The following is a 23,065-nucleotide window of genomic DNA, read 5'->3' as shown; positions in this document are numbered from 1 at the left end:
TGCCGAGTACTACTGGATGGAAGGACATGAAGGCCACGCCAGACTTGCTTCCCTACGCATGAATCAGGCGAGTCCACACAATTTATCTGATACCACTGTGTGCATCAAAATAAATGATGTGAGGGTAAATTGCTTAATAGATAGTGGAAGCACTGAAAGTTTTATTGACCAGGGGTTAGTCAACCGCCTTGCATTCCCCACATGCCCGAGTGAACACCAGATCCTGTTAGCAGCCAGCAGCCTTGCGGCTGAGGTAAAACAGTTTTGCGGGGTTACTCTGGAAATCCAGGGCACAAAATACAAAGGGTTCAAATTACTCGTACTCCCTCACCTCTGTGCCCCGGTACTATTGGGGTTAGTGCGAGTATGAGACAGCTTTAATAAACTAATATGTACACGAAGAGGCCTTGTCTCTCTGCAAGACGAACCTGGAAGGCTCGACTGTAGCTCTGGACTGCTTTATATACAAGGATGACCCCTGGTGACCTAGTGGTGTAATTACATATCACCACATTGTGGACAGACTATTCACTCTGATTTATATCCCAGGTCCACTGGGATTTATTCCTCGACCCAAGATTTAAAGTGAGCAATGTAGCAAATCTTTCTGTGGGTTTAAGATTGACACAGCCAGTAAAATGCACGGGCAGTGCAGTCACAGTTAATTCATCGACGGGAATCCTTTTTAAGGCACCAGATACGAGTGCCAGCTTCTGTTCAGTTCCTGGCCCAGGCATTAACAGTTGTCCCAGACTGAACATTTGATGAGAAATGCTCAGTAAACTTCATTCATTCCAAAATACCTTACCTCACTAGGACTGGAGTGTCCTAACTGGAAACTGAGCATCGATAAAGCTGCCTTGAAGAATGTAGCATACGACGATAAGTATGGGCCAAACAGCACATAGGACTGCAGCATATTTTAAAAAAAAAATCAGATTAGTTAAGTATCTTTGGTCCAGTAGCTTTTTTCTGCACTAAGAGTACAGAAATTCTGCCTGGCCCACAGGAAAAAGAATGTCAGGGTTGTATGTGCTCTGACAATGTATGTGAATTTTGATGTCTCCCTAATATAGTTTAACTTCTACTGCTAAACTGAATCCGTTGTATCAATATAGAAACACAAGAACTGCTGGTTCGTGACCCAAGGTTCCTGGCCTGACACTTCTCTCTGTAGGTGCTGAGTCCCCACCAGTACGTTAACATCAATAACAATTTTGACAAAGTTTACATTTCTGTACCAATGAAGTCCCATAACAAGACCTTAACCGGCTAGAACTATCTGTTAGCTGAATGTTCACCATTCAGGCGTCCATCTAAATGTACCCAACATTTTTTTGAATTTGGGCCTATGCGAGATAACCCCGATTCAGTGCTTCAGTTTTCCTGTCACTAGTGAAATGGGCGAATTATCCTGACCACTGGCTAGAGTGGAAATATTTACATCTTTTTATTGTCTATTCCTTTTTTACTTCTGGTGAACCAGCTATATTCTTTTGGTATTTTGTACAATTAATTCAAATATTCCATTTTTTGTTTAGTATTAGAGTGTATTGACTCATATTATAAATGATATTTTTTCCCCTAAATTATCAGTACGTGTCATAGAACCCCAATGAAACTTCAGGAATGAACAGTATGTGGCAGAACTTCAAGCTTCAACCCCCAAACACAACCAAGTAGGTGCAACTTTACAAGTTATTTCTATAATTAATGTAACCTCCTTGCATGGATTCAACCTTTTTGTGGTTTAAACCTCCTGGACAACAGAAAAACATTTACACCTCACTCCAACTGAAAGAGGGGAAAATCTCTTTAAGGGCTCAAGGTAGTCTCGAAATATTCCTCAGCCTCTTAACAGATTTCAGATTTATTGTCAGAGTGTATACATGACATCACATACAACCCTGAGAATCTTTTTCCTGTGGGCAAGGCAGAATTACCACTTATTGATAATGCAAACCAAAAACTGTACATTGAGTATATATGTAAACAAATAAATGTAAAACTGAGAGGTTAAAAAAACCCAATAAAGTGCACAAGTAAGAGTCCTTAAATGAGTCCCTGATTGAGTTTGTCGTTGAGGAGTCTGATGGTGGAGGGGTAGCAGCTGTTCCTGAACCTGGTGGTGTGAATCTTGTGGCACCGATACCTCTTTCCTGATGGCAGCAGCGAGAACAGAGTGTGTGCTGGGTGGCACGGATCTTTGATGATTGCTGCTGCTCTCCGACAGCAGTGTACCCTGTAGATGTTCTCGATGGTGGAGAGGTTTTTGTCTGTGATGTCCTGGCTATGTCCACTACCTTTTGCAGATATTTACACTCAAGGATATTGATGTCCTCCTACCAGATTGTCATGCAGCCTATGTGCTCCAACAAGCTATGGAGGTGGGATTATGGTCACAAGGGACAACAAAAAAAAAGAAACAAAATCTTAGTGGAGTTTTGTGATATGTTCAGAATGTTTAGCTACTTATGAAGTCACGTAGAAAGAACAGCATTGACTGGATACTGGCACCATTGATAATGTGGGCCTCAGGAGAACAAAATGAGATTTGGACACTTGCTAATTTTGGCTACAGCCACTTGAAACAATCCAGGTTCATTTACTGCACCCAGACTGCACCCAGACACATTTCTAATTCCTGAACCATTACAAATGCAATACAACATTAATCATAACTACTTCACAGTCATAATAGGTTCTTACCACACTAGAGTAAGCCACAAGCAATAGTCCTATAATAAAAAATAAACTTCTGAGTTCCTTCCAGGCTCTCTGCACCGCAGATGTGAGTAGATACATCTTTGGGTACAGATCCAACAGACTCCAGAGCTTCACAGTGTTCAGTGCCACCAACAGAGAGACGGAGTAATTAAATGCTGAATTAATGACAGCCAGCCCATGGAAGTTAATATGACTGCAGAAAAAATAGATGTGAAAGGTTGCTGAATGATAAGGGAAGACTGTGCAACAGAACGTAGGCATCTCCAGCACCTACAACATATACAATTTTCACATACAAATTCAGTTAAAAAGAAAATTTATAAAGGCCCAAACGTAAAAAAAAATCATTCCTTTAATTTAATTTCGACATACAGCATGGTAACAGGCCCTTCCGACCTATGAGCCTGTGCCGCCCAGTAGGACCCAGTTGACCTCAACCCCGCACGTTTTGAAGGGCGGGAGGAAACCGGAGGAAACCCACACAGACAACGTACGAACATTTTACAGACAGCGCTGGATTTGAACCCCGGTTGCTGGCACTGTGTAAGAGCGTCTCGTTTACCGCTACACTAACATTGTTTCCCACAATTATCTCAAACCATAATGTCAAGGATAGAAATATGTTGGAGGAACTAAAGATTTATTGTTGAAGTACCTTTGAGGATTTTTAAGATAAAGATCTAGAGTTCCCCTTTCGAGCAATATTCGTTTCAGAATCAATGCAAATCCACTCCAGCTGCACAGAATGATGGACAGTTCCATCAGATTAGCTTTCTCCATGAAATACTTCCAGCTCTGCTTTTTCAGAAGTTTTACCTGGGGAAAAAAAAGGCACATTTATATTCTTGTGCAAGTGAAAAATATGCAAACGATGAAGCTTAAATAGTTTTGATAGTTTACCAATTTGGAAGTGAAAATCTGGCTAATGTGGTTTAATTTATATCAGTATCTTCGACACATTTCCTTCACGTCTATTTTCACAAAGGCTGACATCTCGAACAAAAGTCACCTGTTTTATTGGGTTAGTTCCATAAACATTTTGTAGTTACCTGTAGCACCATGTGATAAACAATGAACAGCATGTATGCAACCTTTACTGCAGAGAACAGAATTGTAATATCCTGGTTAAGGGACAATTGCATGCTTTCCAGATCAGTAGAAGTTGTAAAGGCTCCTGAATAAATAAATTAAAACAGACAGAGATATAAAGACACTAGCAGAGAGATAAATGGCATGTTCAGCATTTGCAATAAAAATAAAATTTAATTCTGGTTGTTTTGTTTTATCTTTAACTTGACTAATACCTGCTCTAGTGTTGTAACATCAGCTGTAAAACATGCGATTCTGAAAGGCTATCTTTTGAACATCCCCAAGTATATTTGGGTGTAATTGGGGAACATGGGTTTAACTGGATAGAATTGGCTGCTACCAAAGAAAAGGACCTTGGTCACAGTGAGGTCAGAATAGAACAGGCTTGTGTGCTGGACTATGTTGAAATCAAGAAAGTGGAATTGCTGGATCTTCTTAAAAACATTAGGATTGTTAAGTCCCTGGGACCAGACCAGATATATATCAAGTTGTTATAGGAAGGGAGGGCAGAAATTGCTGGAGCATTAGCAATCATCTTTGCATCCACAGGGGAAGTGCTGGAAGATTGGAGAATGGCAAATGTTGTCCCCTTGTTTAAAAAAGGTAATAAGGAGAGTCCTGGGAATTATAGATCAGTGAGTCTTACATCAGTGGTGGGCAAACAATTGGGGAGAATTCTTAAGGTCAGGATTTACGAGCATTTGGAGAAGTACAGTCTTCTCAGAGATAGTCAGCATGGCTTTGTGAGGGGAAGATTGTACCTCACAAGCCTAATTGAGGAGATAACAAAAGAATTATGAAGGTAGGATGATAGATGTGGTGTACTTGGATTTTAGTAACACATTTGACAAGGCCTCAATGGGAGATTCACTCACAAAGTCATGACACGTGGGATCTATTGAACCTTGGCTGTGTGAATTCAGAGTTGGCTTGCTTGTAGAAAGCAGTAGTGGACAGAAAATATTGCCTAGAAGTCAGTGACGAGTGGAGTTCTGCATAAAAGTAAAATAGCTTTGGTTTCCAAATGACGTGGACCTAGAAGGATTGGTCAGTAAGTTTGTGGATGAAACAAAGGCTGGAGGTATTGTGAATAGTGTTGAATGTTGTTTTAGGTTACAACAAGATGAAGAGTTGAGCAGAAAAGTGGCAGATGGAGCTCAATCTAGATAAGTGTGAGATGGAAAAGTGGCATATGGAGTTTAATCTGGATAAGTGTGAGGTGATGCATTTTGGAAGGTCAAACTGGAAGGAGGACTATATGGTCAATGGAAGGATACTTAACAGTGTGGAAGAACAGAGGGACTTTGGGGTCCAAATCCATAGATCTCAAGGGTGTCGTGCAGGTGGATAGGTTAGTTAAGGTGGCCTATGATATGCTGGGCTTCATTAGTCGGGAGATGGAGTTCAGGAGACTTGAGGTAATGTTGCAGATCTACAAATCTCTGGTGAAGCTAATCTTAGAATATTGTGCTCAGTTCTCATCACCTCATTACAGGAAGGATGTGAAGCTATGGAGATTTACCAGGATGTTGCCTGGATTGGAAAATATGCCTATGAGGCAAGGTTAGCAGAGATGAGGCTTTTCTCTTTGAAGCAAAGAAAGATGAGAGGTGATTTAATAGAGGTCTACAAGATTACGAGAGGCATACATGAGGTAGACAACTAGTACCTTTTTTCCATGGTGAGAGTAGGAAACACTAGAGGACAACGGTACAAAATGAACGGAGGAAAGTTTAGGGGAGACGTCAGGGACATTTTTTTTTAAACCAGGGAGTTGTGTGTACCTAGAATGCATTGCCAGGAGTGGTGGTAGAGGTTGGAAGAATACGGGTACTTAAGAGATTCTTAGACAGGCACATGGATGAAAGAAAATTAAAGGGTTATGAGGGAGGGAGGGAGGATTTAATTTTTTTGGTAGGTATATATATGTCAGCATAACATCGTGGACTGAAGGGCCTGTACTGTGCTGTGATGTTCAGTGAATGATTGTGAAATCATGTTGCAATAATAATATGAGAAAGAGAAACATCATCCAATGTTCATTTGAGTTGTTCCTAGCCAGATTCACCACAAGAAAAGCTTGCAACAACATACTTATACAAAGTAAGGAAAGTCCAAACAGAACTGGCTATAGTTCTGGCTTTGATCATAAAGCAAGCAACTAATTTCATATGATTCCTTACCCATGCCATTGGTTTCCAATGTCTGTACAATCACACAGAACAGATTTACATTCGCATTATACACTGTGAACTCAACAAAGACGGCCCTTGAGTAACTGTCTATCCAATTGCTTTCAGCTAAGTATTTAACAATCCTGCAGGATAAATCAGATTAAAAAGTATTGTAAAACCAAAGCTATTTTACTTTTATTCAGAAGTGAACAAACAGACAGCCTCAAGGAAAGTATATCTGCCGAAAGTCTGATTTACCTGGATGCATTCTCCATTTCTGTGGTCAGGTCAACCACGTAACCACTTCCGCGGTACAATGCAAGTTTTCTCCAGAATGGATACTGCTGTAAATTTGATTGGTATCGCCAGACGTAATGGAGATTGGAATCCTGTCCTGATACGTTACTTGTCCACCGCTCACCATAATTTGACATATCCTCCTCATCATAAGAATATGGTACCTCACATTGTTTTACAAAACTCTTTAATACTTTCAATGCAGGACAAGCGTGTTGTTTTACTCTCAGCTGTTGAATGCGAGGACTTCCAAGTAGTTTTGAGTAGCCATCTGTTAAAAATCCTGGCAACAAAATCAGAGGTGTTATTTCTTGGATGGGGTTCATTTTGGATTTCTGGAAGGAACATCATCAAATTACACTTGAAAAACGACAATTGATACTCATGAAGATGGGATTAAACTGCAATTTTTCCTGCAATCTTTGACAGCAAGAATTCAAATAGAATATGCTTACCTTTATAACTTCCATATAGTTTGGGCAGTAACAGTGTGTTGGCCCAGAAGTAAAAATCATTGATGCTTTGGATATGACTGAACGAAGGAGCAAATGTCTGGTTAATGATGCTGTTGAGGTGAAATGAGTTGTGATTTTGTTCTCCGTAAGCAACAGTTAGCAACAAGGAGAGAAACACCAAATGAACTGAAAAATAAAAAATGCACATCAGAACAGTAAGATGAGAAAAGTTTCAGTTTGTAAATGTTGTTACGAAAGCGTCAGTGATAACGATGCCAGCCAAAATCAGCCAATAGGCCGACGTTGTTCTTTACATGTTTGTATGGAATAGAAAAATCATACCCAGAATTTCCTGGATCCGAGCATACATTTTCTTCTCCTTTCTTTTCCTCTCTTTTATGTGTTCTACAAATTGAACTGGTGGTGGATGGTAGATTTTACTGTTTCGATTTGCCAATAAAACATTTGCACGAGTTCCTTTGAATTAAAAAAAATCCTTTTTAAGCATGTGAAAAGATCAAGGCTGGCCATTCAAGGTGAGAACACATTGGAAAATGTTATTTGATTCCACATTTATACATTATTAGTTTACATTCTGGTCATTCTTGAGATGGGATCAATGGTATTCAATAGAGTGACATCATTGTAAAGTGGCTTTGCCCAGAAACTGGGGACACTCCAAGAATTGAGGCTCTCCAGACATTTAAGCAGGCATTTGCAAACACAATGTGCACACCAGGCATTGGATGGGCAGGGTGTGAATGAAGTGACACAATTCCTTGGACAAAACCCAACAATTAGAGTGTTGCAAGAAACATAGTCATGCATTTCCACTTTAAGCAATACAATGGTGTCTCACATTGGAGCAGGTTTCCATACACTGCAGCTGCACCTCACATAAAGAGCTTTCACATCTGCAGACTGACTGTCGACTGTGTGTTGCTGAGAAGGGAGGAAGCAATGTGGAGTGTAAAGTGGCTGCTATTGAGTATCTGTGTGATTTATGTTGTAGGGAGAAGGTGTGTGTGTGTGTGTGTGTATACGCTAAACGGTGTTATGGTCGTGTGCGCATGTACATACGTGTTTGTGCGTGTGCACGCTGAGTGGTGTTATGGAGTGTGCATGCAGGATGAATGATGTATAGCTTGTTATGCACGTGCATACTGAGTGGTGTGTGTGTGTGTGTGTGTGCAGGTGGTGTGTCTGTGTGGGGGGAGTGGGTACACACACACACGCCCTGAGTGGTGTTATGGTGTGTGCTTGAGTGCTTGTGGGTTTGTGCTGATGCTAGTTCAGTGCAGTACCATTTGTGGGAGCACGCTCTTTGACATATTTTGTCTCATCATTCCTCTGTCAGATTTCACTCGAAACAATTCAACCACCACTTCTTCTTTCCCCTTGTTTCAAAAGACTACCCAGTATCTCTCCAACTCATCAACAAGCTGCAGGCAGGAATTCAAACTCACACCTCTGGTCAATGATCCCGAACACTGGTTACGAGTCCAGGGTATACTATGGCATTGATGCTGCAATCTTTGATCCAGATTGGTGATGGAGGAAGGACGGTCCCTCCTCTCCTCCAAACTCACAGCTAGTGGAATGCAAAACAGCAGCACACAACACATCCAGCAGTGTCGTGAGGGACAAGGGAGTTCTCTTTGAGGTTTGGAGATCTTTATTAATGAGTGTAGAATGTCCATTCAGCTGCACTAATTGAAACCTCAGACTTCCATTGGAGGTAGTGTCGGGGACTGTGAATGGCCTTCAGATTTTCAGTGCTATACCCAAGATGCCAGGCATCAATGGGCAATTTCTAATTGAACCCTGCAGGATTCACATTCCTACCAAAGTTTGGACGAATTTCTATACAAAGCAGATTTTAACTAATTAGGAATGAGCAATTTTCAATACAAATTTAAAGCATTATTTTCTTTTACGCAGTTTAATGTCAATCATCACGGGAAATTCTGAGTACATCTGATATTCATTCAATATCCAGCCCCACTCTTCCCTGTCAAAAATCACTACCAAAGATCATTTAAAACAGTAATGCTGAACTCTCTGCTTTTGTCCTCTAACTATCATTTTCTTCAACCTCTCTTTTGGCTCTTCCACTTCCAACAAGTTCTTATGAATACCTCTATAATCGAGATGGTATGAGTCAACTCCTGCTGCTTTGCACACGTCACCATTCTTGTCCTTCAAAGCAAGCTGGTCATGTGCCTGTGAGCTCCGCGCAAGGCCAACCAGCATCCTCACTTCCTTTCCCATCGACTCTCATCACACCACCAAGTTCAACGGGTTCTGACCTCCATCTGACAGCTCCATCCTTCCACCAAACTGCTAACCACTAACTGCAAAACTTCCATTCTTAGATTCCAGGAAAGCTGACATTGCAAATTTTCTTAATGTAGAGCTTTACCTCCCAATTTTAACAACAACAGAAAGGAAAACTAAAATTTCTTTCTTCTCTGACATTCTCTCTTTTCCAATAGAGTCTGCCTGTGCACTCCCCAACCTCCCCTCCCCCTGGATAAAAACATCTGCCTTTCCAAAATCCTATTTTGTTCCAACAAAGTGCTTAGAGATTACTACCCAAATACATGCCATTTTTTTTCTGCAATGCTATAACACCCAACTTTTAATAGATGCCAAAGTGGCTTCCTCCTACATTAAGAAGGATGTCTGTATGAGTTCATCATGGATTACACTAAAAATTGCAGATGTACCTGTCGTCAAGTGGAATGTCTCTTCGCCATCATAATGATCCACCTTTCTCACAAACAATGCAATAAAGGCAGCAGTGCAAAGAACCTTCAAGGCAAAAAATTCAGCAAATGGAATGAAAAACATACAAGGGAAATAAAATGTCATGTTTTTAAACAGAAATTAAGTACGTGTATTTACTTAAGTGAGAATTTCATTTTTAGACGTTATAATTTTCTTAATGCAGAGCATTTTACTCACTACTTTAACAACAATAGCGGCAGCGGAGGTGAGCAGCATTACGAGGTGGAGTTGAGTGGTCTGCGTGAGAAGAGGGTGCAGAGCCCAGGCCTAGTGGGGCCCCGGTGGAGGAGCAGTAGCCGCAGAGTGAAGTCCAGGCCAGCGAGACCCAGTATAATGTTGTTGTAGAGCATAATAGTTAGAAAGAGTTTTGTTGGTGATGTATCACTATTTTCAGTGATCTCCTGGAGCTTTGCTCGATTGCCACTAGGGAGTTGGGGAGGAATTTTCCAAAGTTTTTTCCCCTGTAATTGACTTCAGGGTTTTCCCTTTGGTTTTTTTGCCTTCTTCAGGAGCCACACCACCAGCATAAGTAGGTAGAGAGGGGGTGTGGTGGTGATAGAGAGCTGGGTGAAGAGCACGGGATAGAGAGAGAGAGAGCAAGTATAGGAATGGAGCCCAGGGCAGTGGAATACTCCTCTTGTATGATGTGGATTTTTAGGGAAGTTGGTAATATCCAGCTGACGCTCCTGACAAGCTGTGCTGAGGCTTTGGAGTAGGCGCTGGATAAACCAGAGCATTCGGGAGGTAGAGGATGTGATTATAGGTGTGATAGTACAGATTCTATCACCAATGTGTATATGTACAGATTGTAGTGTAGGATGACTGTGATTGGTTGAGAGCATAGCCACACCTACTGGCAGGTCTTAAAGGATTGCTCCTAGCCAGACCAGGTCATTCTGGACTGACCAACCTACATGTGATATGCTCCAGTCTTTTAGTTAATAAAAGCCTCGGTTTGGATCAACAAGTCTTTGGTTCTTTCGACACGCTCTACAATAGGGACACGATTACACCTAGGAAATGGGTAGAGGGTAGTTGGGTTAGTTTTGAATACTATTGAGGGGGATGTCCAATGGGGTACAAGCTATGGCAATCAGGTCTCTAGCATGGAGTCCAGAGACCTGTGGCTAAGAAGGGAAGGGGGAAAAGAAACCGTAATGATAGGGGATTCAATATAGTTGGAAAGGCAGATGAGAGGTTTTGTGGAAATCAGGAATCCTGGATGGTATGTGGTCTCCCTGGTGCCAGGGTATGGGATATCTCAGATCGGGTTCATGACACTCTTAGGTTGGAGGGTGATCAGCCTGATGTCGTGGTCCATGTAGGGACCAATGACATAGGTAAAAAGGGTGAGGAGGTCCTGCAAGGAGAGTTCAGGGAGTTCAGTGCTAGATGGAATAGTATCTACAGGTGTAGTGATCTCTGGATTGCTTCCCATGCCACATGCTAGAGAGATGAGGAATAGGAGGAGAAGGCAGCTTAACACGTGGCTGGAGATATGGTATAAGAGAGAGGGCCTCAAGTTTCTAGATCACTGGGCTGTGTTCCAGGGAAGGTGGGATCTGAACTGGAAGGGGATGAATATCCTGTGGGTAGGTTTGTTAGTCTTGTCCCGATGGTTTTAAACTAGATTTGCAGGGGGAGGGGAACCAGTTTGTTAAAGCAATTAGCGAGAAGGAGGAGGCTAAAGATCATGCGAGGGCTTCATGTCTAGACAGAAATCAAAGATTTGTATGTGACAGAAATTTTCTTTGGTGTGTTTATTTTAATTCAAGAAGTATTGTTAGAAAGGATGATGAGCTTAGGGCATGGATTGACATGTGGGATTATGATATTGAGACTTGACTGCAGGAGGGGCAGGACAGGCATCTTAATGTTCCGAGATTCCGTTGCTTCAGGCGTGATAGAGAGGGAGGGATGAAAGGGGGAGGAGTGGCATTGCTAGTCAGGGAAAAATATCTCAGCTTTGTGAAGTCAGGACAGCCAGGAGGACTTGTCTACAGAGGCCATAGAGATGAAGTTGAGGAATGGGGAAGGTGTGCCCACACTAATAGGGCTGTATTATAGTCCACCCAATAGTCAGAGAATTGGAGGAGCAAATCTGTAGAGAGATGGCAGACTGATGGAAGCAGCAGAATGTTGTGATAGTGGGAGATTTTAGACTTCCCACATATTGACTGGGACTCCCGTACTGTAAAAGGGCAGGATGGTTTGGAGTCTGTGAAATACGTTCGGGAAAGTTTTCTAAATCAACACACAGAGGTACCAATGAGAGAGGAGACAGGACTTGATCTACTATTAGAGAACAAGACAGATCAGGTGACAGATGTGTGTGTAGGTGAACATTCTGGGTCCAATGACCATAATGTCATTAGCTTCAAGTTATTTATGGAAAAGGATAATTCTGGTCATCATGTTGGTATTCTAAACTGGAGGAACACAAATGTTGTGGAAATGAGAAAGGATCTAGAAAGAGTGGATTACAATATGTTGTTTTGTGGCAAGGGTGTGATAGGTAAGTGGATGGCCTTCAAGGGAGAAATTGTGACAGTGCCGAGTGTTCCTGTTATGATTAAAAGCAGAGTTGCCAGGCATAGGGAACCCTGGTTCTCAAGAAATATTGGCGATCTGGTTAAGAAAAAAAGGGTAATGCAAGTATAGGCAACAAGGAGCTAATGAGGTATTTGAAGAGCACAAAAAAAGCAAGAAAACACTAAAAAAGAAATCAGAAGGCAAAAAGAAGACATGAGGTTGCTTTGGCAGATAATATTAAGGTAAACCGAAAGAGTTTCTAGAAGTATATTAAGAGGAAGAGGATAGTAAGGGACAAAATTAGTCCCCAAGAGGGACAGAGAGGTCGACTACGTGTGGAGCTTCATGCAAAGGGGGAGATCATAAACTTTTTTTTGCATCAATATTTACTCAGAAAACTGGTATAGTGTATAGGGAAGGAATGGTAACAAACAGAAGAGCCATGAAACAGATGGAGATTAGGGTGGAATAGGTGCTTGCTGCCTTACAGTGAATAAAGGTAGATAAATCACCTGGGGTGGAAATGATATTCCCTCAGATCTTGAAGTGTAGAGATCTCAGGGGCCCTGGCTGATATATTCAAAATGTCCTTGGCCATGGGTGAGGTCCCAGAAAATTGGAGGGTAGCTCCAAAAATAAACCAGGTAATTATAGGTCGGTAAGCCTGATGTCAGTGGCAGGTAAAATGTTGGTGTGAATTCTGAGAGACAGGATATATAGGTATTTGGACAGCCATGGGCTGATTAAGGACAGTCAGCATGACTTTGTGTGTGGTAGGTCGTGTTTAATTAATCTTGTAGAGTTTTTTGAGGAGATTACCAGTAAGGTAGATGAGGGAAGGGCTGTGGATGTTGTCTACATGGACTTTAGTAAAGTCTTTGACAAGGTTCTACATGGGAGGTTAGTTCAGAAGGTTCAGACACTGGGTATTCAAGGAGAGGTTGTAAACTGGATTCAAAATTGGCTATGTGACAGAAGAGAGAGGGTGGTAGTGGATGGGTGCTTCTCAGATTGGAGGCTTGTGACTAATGGTGTGCCTCAGAGATCTGTGTTGGGACCATTGTTGTTTCAATGATCTGGATGATAATGTAGTGAATTAGATCAGCAAGTTTGCTAATATCACAAAGATAGGAGGTGTTGTGGACAGTGAGGAAGATTTTCAATGCTTGCAGAGGGATCTGGACCAGCTAGGAGAATAGGCCAAAAAAAATGACAGATGGACTTTAATGTAGACAAGTGTGAGGTGGTCTATTTTGGAAGGGAAAACCAAGGTAGGAGATATACAGTTAATGATAGGGCACTGAGGAGTGCAGAGGAGCAGAGAGATCTGGGAATGCAGGTACATTATTCCCTGAAGGTGGTGTCAAAGGTGCACAGGGATATAAAGAAAGCTTTTGGTATCTGAGCCTTTATAAATTTAAATATTGAGTATAGGAGTTGGGATGTTATGTTGACGTTGTTTAAGACATTGGTGAGGCCAAATATGGAGTATTGTGTGCAATTCTGAGCACCTAACTACAGGAAGGATATCAATAAGATTGAAAGAGTCCAGAGAAGATTTACTAGGATGTTGCTGGGTCTTCAGGAGTTGAGTTACAGGAAAAGATTAAGCAGGTTAGGACTTTATTCCTTGGAGTGAAGAAGAATAAGGGGAGATTTGATAGAGGTTTACAAGATTTTGGAGAAGTATAGACAGTGGATATGAATAGGCTTTTTCCACTTAGATTGGGGGAGATAAATATGAGAGGTCATCGTTTTAAACTGAAGGTCAGGGGAACATTAGGGGGAAATTCTTCACTCAGAGTGGTGGGAGTGTAGAATGTGTTGTCATCTGATGTGGGAATGTGGGCTCAATCGTGTGTTTTAAGAATAAATTGGATAGGTACATGGAAGAGGCCTGAAGGGTTATGGTACAGGACAGTGAGACTAGGGAGATGATGGTCAGCACAGATTAGAGGGACCAAATGACCTGTTTTCTGTGCTGCAGTGTTCTATGATTTATTTATTTTGTTCCACTGAAAGTCTTTGGCAACTCTAAAGGAAGGAAGCACAGAACTCTACAGATTATGTGATTGTAGTAAGAACACAAAATGATGAAAGGCTCAAGTCTGAAACATGTGTTTTACATCTTTATCTCCTATGGATGCTGCATGACCAGCTGAGTTCCTCCAGCATTGCTGTGCTCTGATTTCTGGCATCTCTAAATATTTAATTCCAACATTGCAATATCATCGACATAGGCTGGTTCCTTAAAAATGCTCCAGTGGGATTTGAAAGGGCAATCTCACATCTAAAAACCAGCTAATTTATCAGACTTGCAAAGTGCGAATAGTCTGATTACAACTCTTGACTTAGATCAAATTGATGCATGCTAAAGCCTTTCAATAAGCTACTTTTCACTGGTTGTTATTCACATCTCATGCAGTTTAATTTTTATGCTAATTATATTTATGCTAATGCTAATAACATTATAATTTCAACCCTTCTCTTCAGGCCTCTTATATTACCTTTACTGGCTGAAGAATAAACATACTTTGAAACAAAGAGGTAGCCATGGAGATTAACCACTTGATTGATTGGACTTTGCCGTATGCTAGCCCATATAACATGGTGAAGAAGGCAGACGTAGCACTCGTTACCATCACGAAGAACCAAGCAATGTAGACAAACCACCAGGGCAGCCCATTAAAGCCCCTTTGTTTACTTTTGTCCTCTTGATCAGGACGAGATGACAGCTTGTTCAATCCTTCCCAGGTAGTCGTGGTAACCCTGTCATTAAAAACAGCTTAGTACAATGAAATTACATTTTCACTTCAATCGTAGAAATGTAAAACCAAAATATCTTACATGGGGACACATGTTTTTTTTAAACTCTACATCATAAGGAGATTTTCTGAATTGGTGGTAAATATTTTCATGAATTTTGGTGATACTGGATCAGCTGCAAGGAATCAAAATGACTTTGGATCAGAAATGAAACCACATGGTCATGGAGAGAGCTGTGATTCTGCTTCACTGACCCATCAGATCATGGCGGATCAGTATTTCCATTCCATTTCACGGGCTTTTCAGCACAGCCCTTGTACCCTGACCTGAAACTTTGTAAAGAACATATGAAATAAGTGAGATGACAAAGGGGGGGTTTGAAATGCCTTTGGGGTGAAACACAAAAGTCTGCAGATGACACGGTGATTGTGGTAAAAACACAGATGTGGGAGGAATTCAGCATCCAAAGGAGGTAAAGATAATATTACTGACATTTTGTTAACAGGCAGGCTAAGTTACATTCTCTCTATTTTTGCAACAAAATAGAATGACTATGCCTCAGAGTTCAGATTATCACAGGAGATCAATTAATAACAAGGATGAATTGTTAAGTGACAATGCAGTTCTACGAAATAAAACGTTTGCCAGGGTTAGTCCTTAGTTCAAAACAAAAATCCTTAGGAATTTCCTCTGCACTATATTTAAAGGATAACATAATGCATGGAAGGATTTCTACAGGCATGTTCCTTTATAAAGTGGGACCTGACAGTCAAAATATATATCAGTCATTATTGCATTCCAAATTTTATATTTATTGTTTTTACTTATGATATCCATGAATCAGATAATACTCCATTTGACCAATTTGAATTAATGACCTACATTTTCTGTGCTTCTGAAACTCTGTCCCAAATGATAAAGATCTATGTAAAACATTTACTTTATTAATTGCGAGGACCACCAGGATTTAAGGAAATATTTCACAAATGAAAACAAACTCGGCCGACTCTACCTTTCACTAAATGAATCCTTGTACCGAGGGGTGCTTTTCAGGAAATGGGTCATTTTCCGCATCTGATCGACTGCATGCATTTGGCTGTAAGGATTCTTGAATGCGTTTATACTCATCTGATTTAAATTCTCTTCCAATTGTTCCAATAATGTGCACAGGCGAGATAATTCCAGATTGGGTCTTTGATTCTTCAAAAGAGCTGTGGGATTTTCTGCAATAATCACATTTAAAACTATATTTACATTAAACTATTCTGACCTTGCACTGCTATTGAGACCAAATATTTTCCATTTGGATTTAACTGAACCAGTAATTAGTGGCTTCTAATGTGACTAAAAATAATTAATGAAGCGAAGTACCAGCTTTATGCTCCAGAAAACAGTTTCTACTGTCCATAGGGAAAATGCCAAGGTTACAACTTGTAATTTCCTGAAGCACATTAATTCCTTAACATGTTGTAGCAAAAGAAGTGCTCTAAGTGTCAGGTCATTTCAGGGGTGTGGATGCAGTTATTCTGTGGTGGATTGATGAGAGGTGACAGAGAATAATGAAGAACATATTAACACATGAATTACAATTGAAATGTACAGAAGATGGGTCACCTACAAGCTTTTAGAACCCATTGCATTGGTCAGAACATCTCTGAGGGGCAGGTCATCATCCTACAGGAAGCAGCACAGAATGTAAATGGGATGTCCATAGTGGATAAAGTTCAATCATTTAGTCTACCATATTACTTTGTGCAAAATGTCAACAATACCAAGGAAATGATTGTGGACTTCAGGAGGAAGTCAGGGGAACATGACCCAATCCTCATCGATGGCTCAGTAGTGGAGAGGGTCAACATCTCCAAGGATCTGATCTGGAGCCTCCATGTTGATGTAATCACAAAGAAGGCTTGCCTGCAGCTATATATTGTGAGGTGTTTGAGGAGATTCGGTATGTAATTGAAGACTCTCGTAAACTTCTATAGGTATACCGTGGAGAGCATTCTGGCTGGTTGCATCACTGCCTGGTAATGGAGGTGCTAACTCTCAGGAAAAGAATCAACTCCAGAGGGTTATTAACTCAGCCTGCGACATCACAGGCACCAGACTTCACTAAATCGAGGACATCTACATGTCAGTGTCTTAAAAAAGCAGCCTCTATCCTCAAGGACCCCCATCACCCAGGCCATGCCCTCTTCACTCTGCTACCATCAGGAAAAAGGTACAGGAGCCTAAAGATGAGCTCTCAATGGCACAAGGGCAGCTTCTTCCCCGCTGCCATCAGATTCCTGAACAATCAATGAACCAAAGACACTGCCTTACTTTTTGTGCTCTCTTTTTTTAATATATATAATGTTGTAAGATGGTTATAATATGAATGTTTGCTCTGTGACGCTGCTGCTAAACACCGAATTTCATGACTTGCTCATGAAAATAACTCCTGATTTTTAAATTCTGATTATTCAACATGACAGAATTTCTAGACAATGAATTCAACAAAGGAAAAAAATAAATAAATAAAAAATTTTTTCTTAAAAATCGCTGACCATCTTGACAAAGCTCCTTCATGCATTGATATAATAAAATGCATTGTTAAGATAAGACCATAAGACAGGAGCAGAAATAGGCTACTCAGCCCTTCGAGTCTGTTTAATCATGAGCTGATCCATTTTCCCACTCAGCCCCAATGCCCAGCCTTCTCCCCATATCCCTGGCTGAGCAAGAACATTTCGATCTCCGCCTTAAATGCACCCAATGCTTTGGCTTCGACAACCGCCTGTGCCAACAAATTCCAGATTTACCATCCTCTGGATAAAGAAATTCCTTTACGTATCTGTTCTAAGCAGGTACCCTTCAATCCAGAAATTGTGCCCTCTTGTCCTAGGCTCTCCCGCCAAGGGAAACAATCTTTTGACATCTACTCTGTCCATGCCTTTCAGCATTCGAAATGTTTCAATGAGGTTCCCCCTCATTCTCCTAAATTCCAATGACTACAGGCCAAGAGCTGTCAAACACTCCTTGTATGACAATGCTTTCATTCCCAAAATCATCCTTGCGAGCCTCCTCAGAACCCTCTCCAACATCAGCACATCCTTTCTTAAATGACGAGCTCAAAACTGCTCACAATGCTCCAAGTGAGGTTCTAGAGAAAGTCTGCATTAAAAGTTGGTAAAGTGCTACTTAAATCCACTGAATTCAAACAAAGTTAGTTCTGTGGTCAGAATAATTTCTGAACATCTTATCTTTTCCACTATACATTAAGTTTTTACATGATCTCCGGTAATTATTGTTCTTATTCAGGTCCTTGGGCATCCATGTGGAATGTCAGATGGTCTATTTGTTTAAATACGAAAAAAGCAATGAAATTGCAGTACTCCTCTTTACCCTCATTCTCCCTCATAGTTTGTTGTTCCACACTCATCTGGAGAACGTTGGACATTAGCACTAAAAGCTGGTTGACATCGCCAGCACAACTGATGTCCTCTTCCAATGCTGGCACACCATCCTTCACAGTGCTGGAGACAAGGTTGATGATCTGTTTAATATCCTAGCAGAAAGGCAAGAAATATTACACGAGAAAGCACAAGAAGCACATAAACAGCAATTTGTTTCTGTTTTACAAAAATGGACTCCTGCCTGGGTGAAGAGAGGAAATGAATCAGTTAGGTAGCATGGTTAGTGAAACGGTTAGTGCAACGCTGTTACAGTGCCAGTAACCTGGGTTCAAATCAGCGCTGTCTGTAAGGAGTTTGTATGTTCTCCTTGTGTCTGCATGGGTTTCCTTCCACCCTTCAAAGCATACGGGGCTGTTGGTGACGTGATATTGGGGTGGCATGTATGTATGAAAATGATACAGGGAGTATAGGGTGTGCCTGAAAACAACTACTAGATTTCAGGTCATTATGTTCAGTCTGTCATGCTTTCTTCTCAAACAATCCTCATTCTCCCTACGTGAGCACTTTGCTTTCCCTTGTATTTCAACTGAGAGGCTTCTTTAAGGCTCAGTTGCACCAACTAAGAACAAAATGGTTGACTGCCTTTACCCTTAATGCTGACAAAAACTGCAACCTATGCAGTTTTAACAATAAGGAGAACAAACAAGCTGAGCAGAACCTAGAGAGTTGACACTGACCACAGTGATTTTTCCACACACAATCTGGATGCTCAAGCATGATGTCTTTTCGTAGATTTACAGAGTGCAGACGTAGGCCTTTCTGCCCAAGATGTCCCTGCCGATCACCGCTGGGCCCATCTGACTAATCCAGTACTGCCTTGTTCTAGGGCTTGCCTATTTAAGCACATGTCTAAATGCCTCTTAAACATAATGATCAGATTGGTTCCACCAGCTCTGATGGCAGGATGTTCCAGATATCAACCATTCTCTGTAATAAAAAAAAATTACCCCTTAGATCCCCTTTAAAACTCTTACCTCTCACCTTAAACCTACACCCTCATATTTGACACTCCTCAAAAGGGAAAAAGATTTTGTCTTTATACTCTATCTAGGCCCCTCATAATCATATATCCCTCCATCAGGTCACCCCTCAACCTCCTTTGCTCCCAGGAAAACAAGCCAAGTCCATCAAATCTCTCCCCATAATAAAAAAATCCTCCAATCTAGAGAGCAAATCTCTTCAGCACAATTACTTCCTTTCTAGTCTGGTCCAGAACTGCAAGTACTACCTACCAGTGTATGTGGAACCAATGTAGTTGGAGTCATTTGCCCTGTGAGAGCAAAAGTTACATTTTGCACACCATGCACTGATTCCTGAATGTATCAACTTGAGGCAATAATTTAATCCCATGGTACCGAATAATCATGTCAACATGATGAAATTTCTGGGCCACTTTTTCCAATAAAAAACCTAATGAAATAGTTTGCATCCAAGAGTGCTTAAGGAAGTAGCCCAAGAAATAATGGATGCATTAGTGGTAATTTTTCAAAACTCTTTATATTCTGGATTAATTCTCAAGAATTAGAGAGTGGCAAACATAACCCCCCCCCCCTCTCTTTTTTATGAAAGGAGGGAGAGAGAAATTGGGAAACTATAGACCAGTTATCCTGACATAGATAGTGGGGAAAATGCTAGAGTCAGTTATTAAAGATACGGTTGCAGCACGTTTGGAAAGTAGTGGTATCGTTGGACAGAATCCACGTGGTTTTATGAAGGGAAAATCATGTCTGACGAATCTAATAGAATTTTTTGAGGATGTAACTAGCAGAGTGGATAAGGGAACCAGTGGATGTGATATATCTGGACTTTCAGAAGGCATTTGATAAGGTAGGTCCCGCACAGGAGATTAGTGTACAAACTTAAAGTGCACTGTTTAGAAGGTATGATATTGAGGTGGATAGAGAATTGATTGACAGACAGGAAGCAAAGAGTAGGAATAAACGGGTCTTTTCAGAATGGCAGGCAGTGACGCAGGGCTCCGTGCTGGGGCCACAGTTGTTTACAATTACTTAGATGTGGGAATAGAAAGCAGCATCTCCAAATTTGCAGACAACACGAAGCTGGGTGGCAGGGTTAGCTAGGTAGAGGATGCTAAGAGGATGCAGGGTGACTTGGACAAATTTGGTGAGTGGGCCAATGCATGGCAAATTCAATATGATGTGGATAAATGTGAGGTTATCCACTTTGGAGACAAGAACAGGAGAAAAGATTATTACCTAAATGGTGTCTGATTAGGAAAAGGAGAGATGCAACGAGACCTGGGTCTCACTGTGCACCAGTCGTTGAAAGTGGGCATACAGTTACAGCAGGCAGTGAGGAAAGTGAATGGTAGGTTGGCATTCATACCAAGAGGATTTGAGTACAGGAGTAGGGAGGTCCTACTGCAGCTGTACAGGGCCTTGGTGAGACCACTCCTGGAGTATTGTGCCCAGTTTTGGTCTCCTTATCTGAGGAAAGACATCCTGGCCATGGAGAGAGTGCAAAGAAGGTTCACTAGATCAATACCAGGGATGGCAGGACTTACATATGAAGAAAGATTGGATCGATTAGGCTTATACTTGCTGGAATTTAGAAGATTGAGGAGGGATTTTATAGAAACATACAAAATTCTTAAGTGATTGGATAGGCTAGATGCAGGAAGGTTATTTCTGATGTTGGTGAAAACCAGAACCAGGGGACACAGTTTAAGGATAAGGGGGATGTCTTTTAGGACAGAGATGAGAAAAAAAAATTTCTCTCAGAGAGTGGTGAATCTGTGGAATTCTTTGCCACAGGAAATAGGTGAAGTCGGCTCCTTATCTATATTTAAGAGGAAGTTGGATTTGGCCCTTGTGGCTAAGGGGATCCGGGGTATGGAGAGAAGCCAGGTACTGGGTACTGAGTAGATGATCAGCTATGATTATAATGAATGGCAGTGTAGGCTTGAAGGGCCAAATGGCCTACTCCTGCACCTATTTTCTATGTTTCTATAGTTGCCAATTTTTTTCTCGAGACCTTGCATCTCTGACTGAACTCTTTTAATGATTATGTTAGAGCCAAGGATGTCATATGCAACTACAATGAATGATCTTTAAATGCAAATCAATAATTTCTGGTTTCACTTTAAATCCAAGGTTAATTGGCATGCAATACCAAAGTTCTAGAGTTTTTTTTTAAATCATTTGTAAATGGTAATATTTTTCTTTCCAAATTAGCAGTAGAAGTGCTGACCTGCATCAGGGACTCCGGAGTAAGGGGGTGTGCACTGAAGCTGGGTGATGAGGAGGACTGCGCGTTTTTGGCCTTTAATGCATTTGTCTCCCTGGGACGCAGGGATCTGAAAATCTGAACAATTCCTAAATTGATGGGGAACATGATGATGGCACTCTCAATCCCAATCATGAACTCTCTCATGAAAATACTGAGTTCTCCTGTAAAAGAGAACAAAAGGACAATATCATATACAAGCACAAATTCCAGTTGCTGAAATATGATCAATTAAAAGTAACTAACTGAAAAATAACAACATTCTTTCTACAAGCTGGCCCCAAGTTTGAAATAGCCAAACCTAGTCATTGTCTTTGACACCCTAAGACCTCTGCCCCTAGGGTTGTTGTGTCACCCATTGCAGTAACTCATGGTATCACCCACCCCCCACCCCCCACCCACCCACGGACCTCCTCCCATACCAGACTATAAAGAATCCTTAGTAATGATTTTTTGTACTAATGTTACACATCAATCATAACTCCCGTGTATCACTGAAGGTGATGGCAACAGAACTGAGATAAACAACTGGCAAAATTTAAATGTCGTATGCACAGCCTAAATCCATTGACATAGTTTGATGCGGCGAAAGTGAAAATTTAGTAAGAAAACATTATTAGTCACATTATTAGTAACTGAGCGGAAGCCTTTTTTTGATTTTTCTCTTTCTTTTCCTTTAATTACTACTTAATTCCCAAAAAAAGTTATTGATTTAGGTTCACGAATACTAATTATCACAATATTGTAGCTAAAACACCAAAAACTGACAAAAGCAGCAGCAAATGAAAGCAGCAGCGCGTGTCTGTAGCACATACAGATGACGTGATTTGAAGCGTCGTTGTCATTGGGGACTGATGACAGCTCCGACCGGAGCGCATTACAAGGTTCAAAAAGTAAATGAGCATCGAGTTTTAGCCTTATAGGTATATTGATACGTGTCAGCTGAGCTTATGAAAAATGTTTTTGTTTTTATAACTACAGGAATTTTTCATTAAAAATAAATAAATTTCCACTGAAACACTGCACAAAAAGTATATAGACAGTCATTTTAGTGTTGGATGGTGTGACCCAGTGCTGTCCAAACACCCCCCCACCTCCCCCACCACCATCCAGTGATATGTCCAGCAACAAAGCATTGGCCATGACTCCTTAACACAGAGAAAGGGATGACAGTCCTTACCTCTGAAAATAAATTACTTGATATTTCTCTGATACATTCACACTAATGATTCATGATTATGACTCTAAAGTTCATGCTTTGGTAACCATGACTTCAATTGGCTTACATCAAGTTCAGTATCTCAATCCACTCTGATCTTTAAGTTCTCACGCATCATTACCTTTTCATGTTCTTATCATCCAAAGTACAGGGGTGATCAGAAAGTCCTCAATACATTCTGTGGATGTCATATATTTTTTCATTTCATAAAGCAGCAAAATAAACAGCCTCGTAACATATTAGATTATGAACAGAAAAATGCAATAAGTCATGTTGAGACTTGAGCCTGATTCTTCTGGCAAGGCTCATCCCTCA

General features: G+C 40.9%; 1 protein-coding gene across 2 annotated transcripts in view; it reads right to left on the bottom strand.

Annotated features, from left to right (window-relative positions):
• Positions 1-23,065, bottom strand: part of LOC138744703 (polycystin-1-like protein 2) — an 84,888-nt gene that overhangs the window by 5,282 nt on the left and 56,541 nt on the right. The window contains exons 16-28 of one of the 2 annotated variants that reach the window (XM_069901266.1): positions 21,496-21,695; positions 18,215-18,377; positions 15,843-16,053; positions 14,572-14,833; positions 9,472-9,556; positions 7,085-7,219; positions 6,743-6,928; positions 6,249-6,570; positions 6,000-6,133; positions 3,777-3,901; positions 3,383-3,543; positions 2,710-2,920; positions 809-910 (exon numbers count right to left, since the gene is read on the bottom strand). In XM_069901266.1, the coding sequence (XP_069757367.1) occupies positions 809-910; positions 2,710-2,920; positions 3,383-3,543; positions 3,777-3,901; positions 6,000-6,133; positions 6,249-6,570; positions 6,743-6,928; positions 7,085-7,219; positions 9,472-9,556; positions 14,572-14,833; positions 15,843-16,053; positions 18,215-18,377; positions 21,496-21,695 (2,297 nt within the window). The remainder of the gene's footprint in view (positions 1-808; positions 911-2,709; positions 2,921-3,382; positions 3,544-3,776; positions 3,902-5,999; positions 6,134-6,248; positions 6,571-6,742; positions 6,929-7,084; positions 7,220-9,471; positions 9,557-14,571; positions 14,834-15,842; positions 16,054-18,214; positions 18,378-21,495; positions 21,696-23,065) is intronic. The other variant, XM_069901267.1, reaches the window with a different exon arrangement.

Source organism: Narcine bancroftii, chromosome 10, assembly GCF_036971445.1.
Source record: "Narcine bancroftii isolate sNarBan1 chromosome 10, sNarBan1.hap1, whole genome shotgun sequence".
In the NCBI taxonomy this organism is placed as follows: domain Eukaryota; kingdom Metazoa; phylum Chordata; class Chondrichthyes; order Torpediniformes; family Narcinidae; genus Narcine; species Narcine bancroftii.
This window is presented reverse-complemented; position numbering and strand designations above follow the sequence as displayed.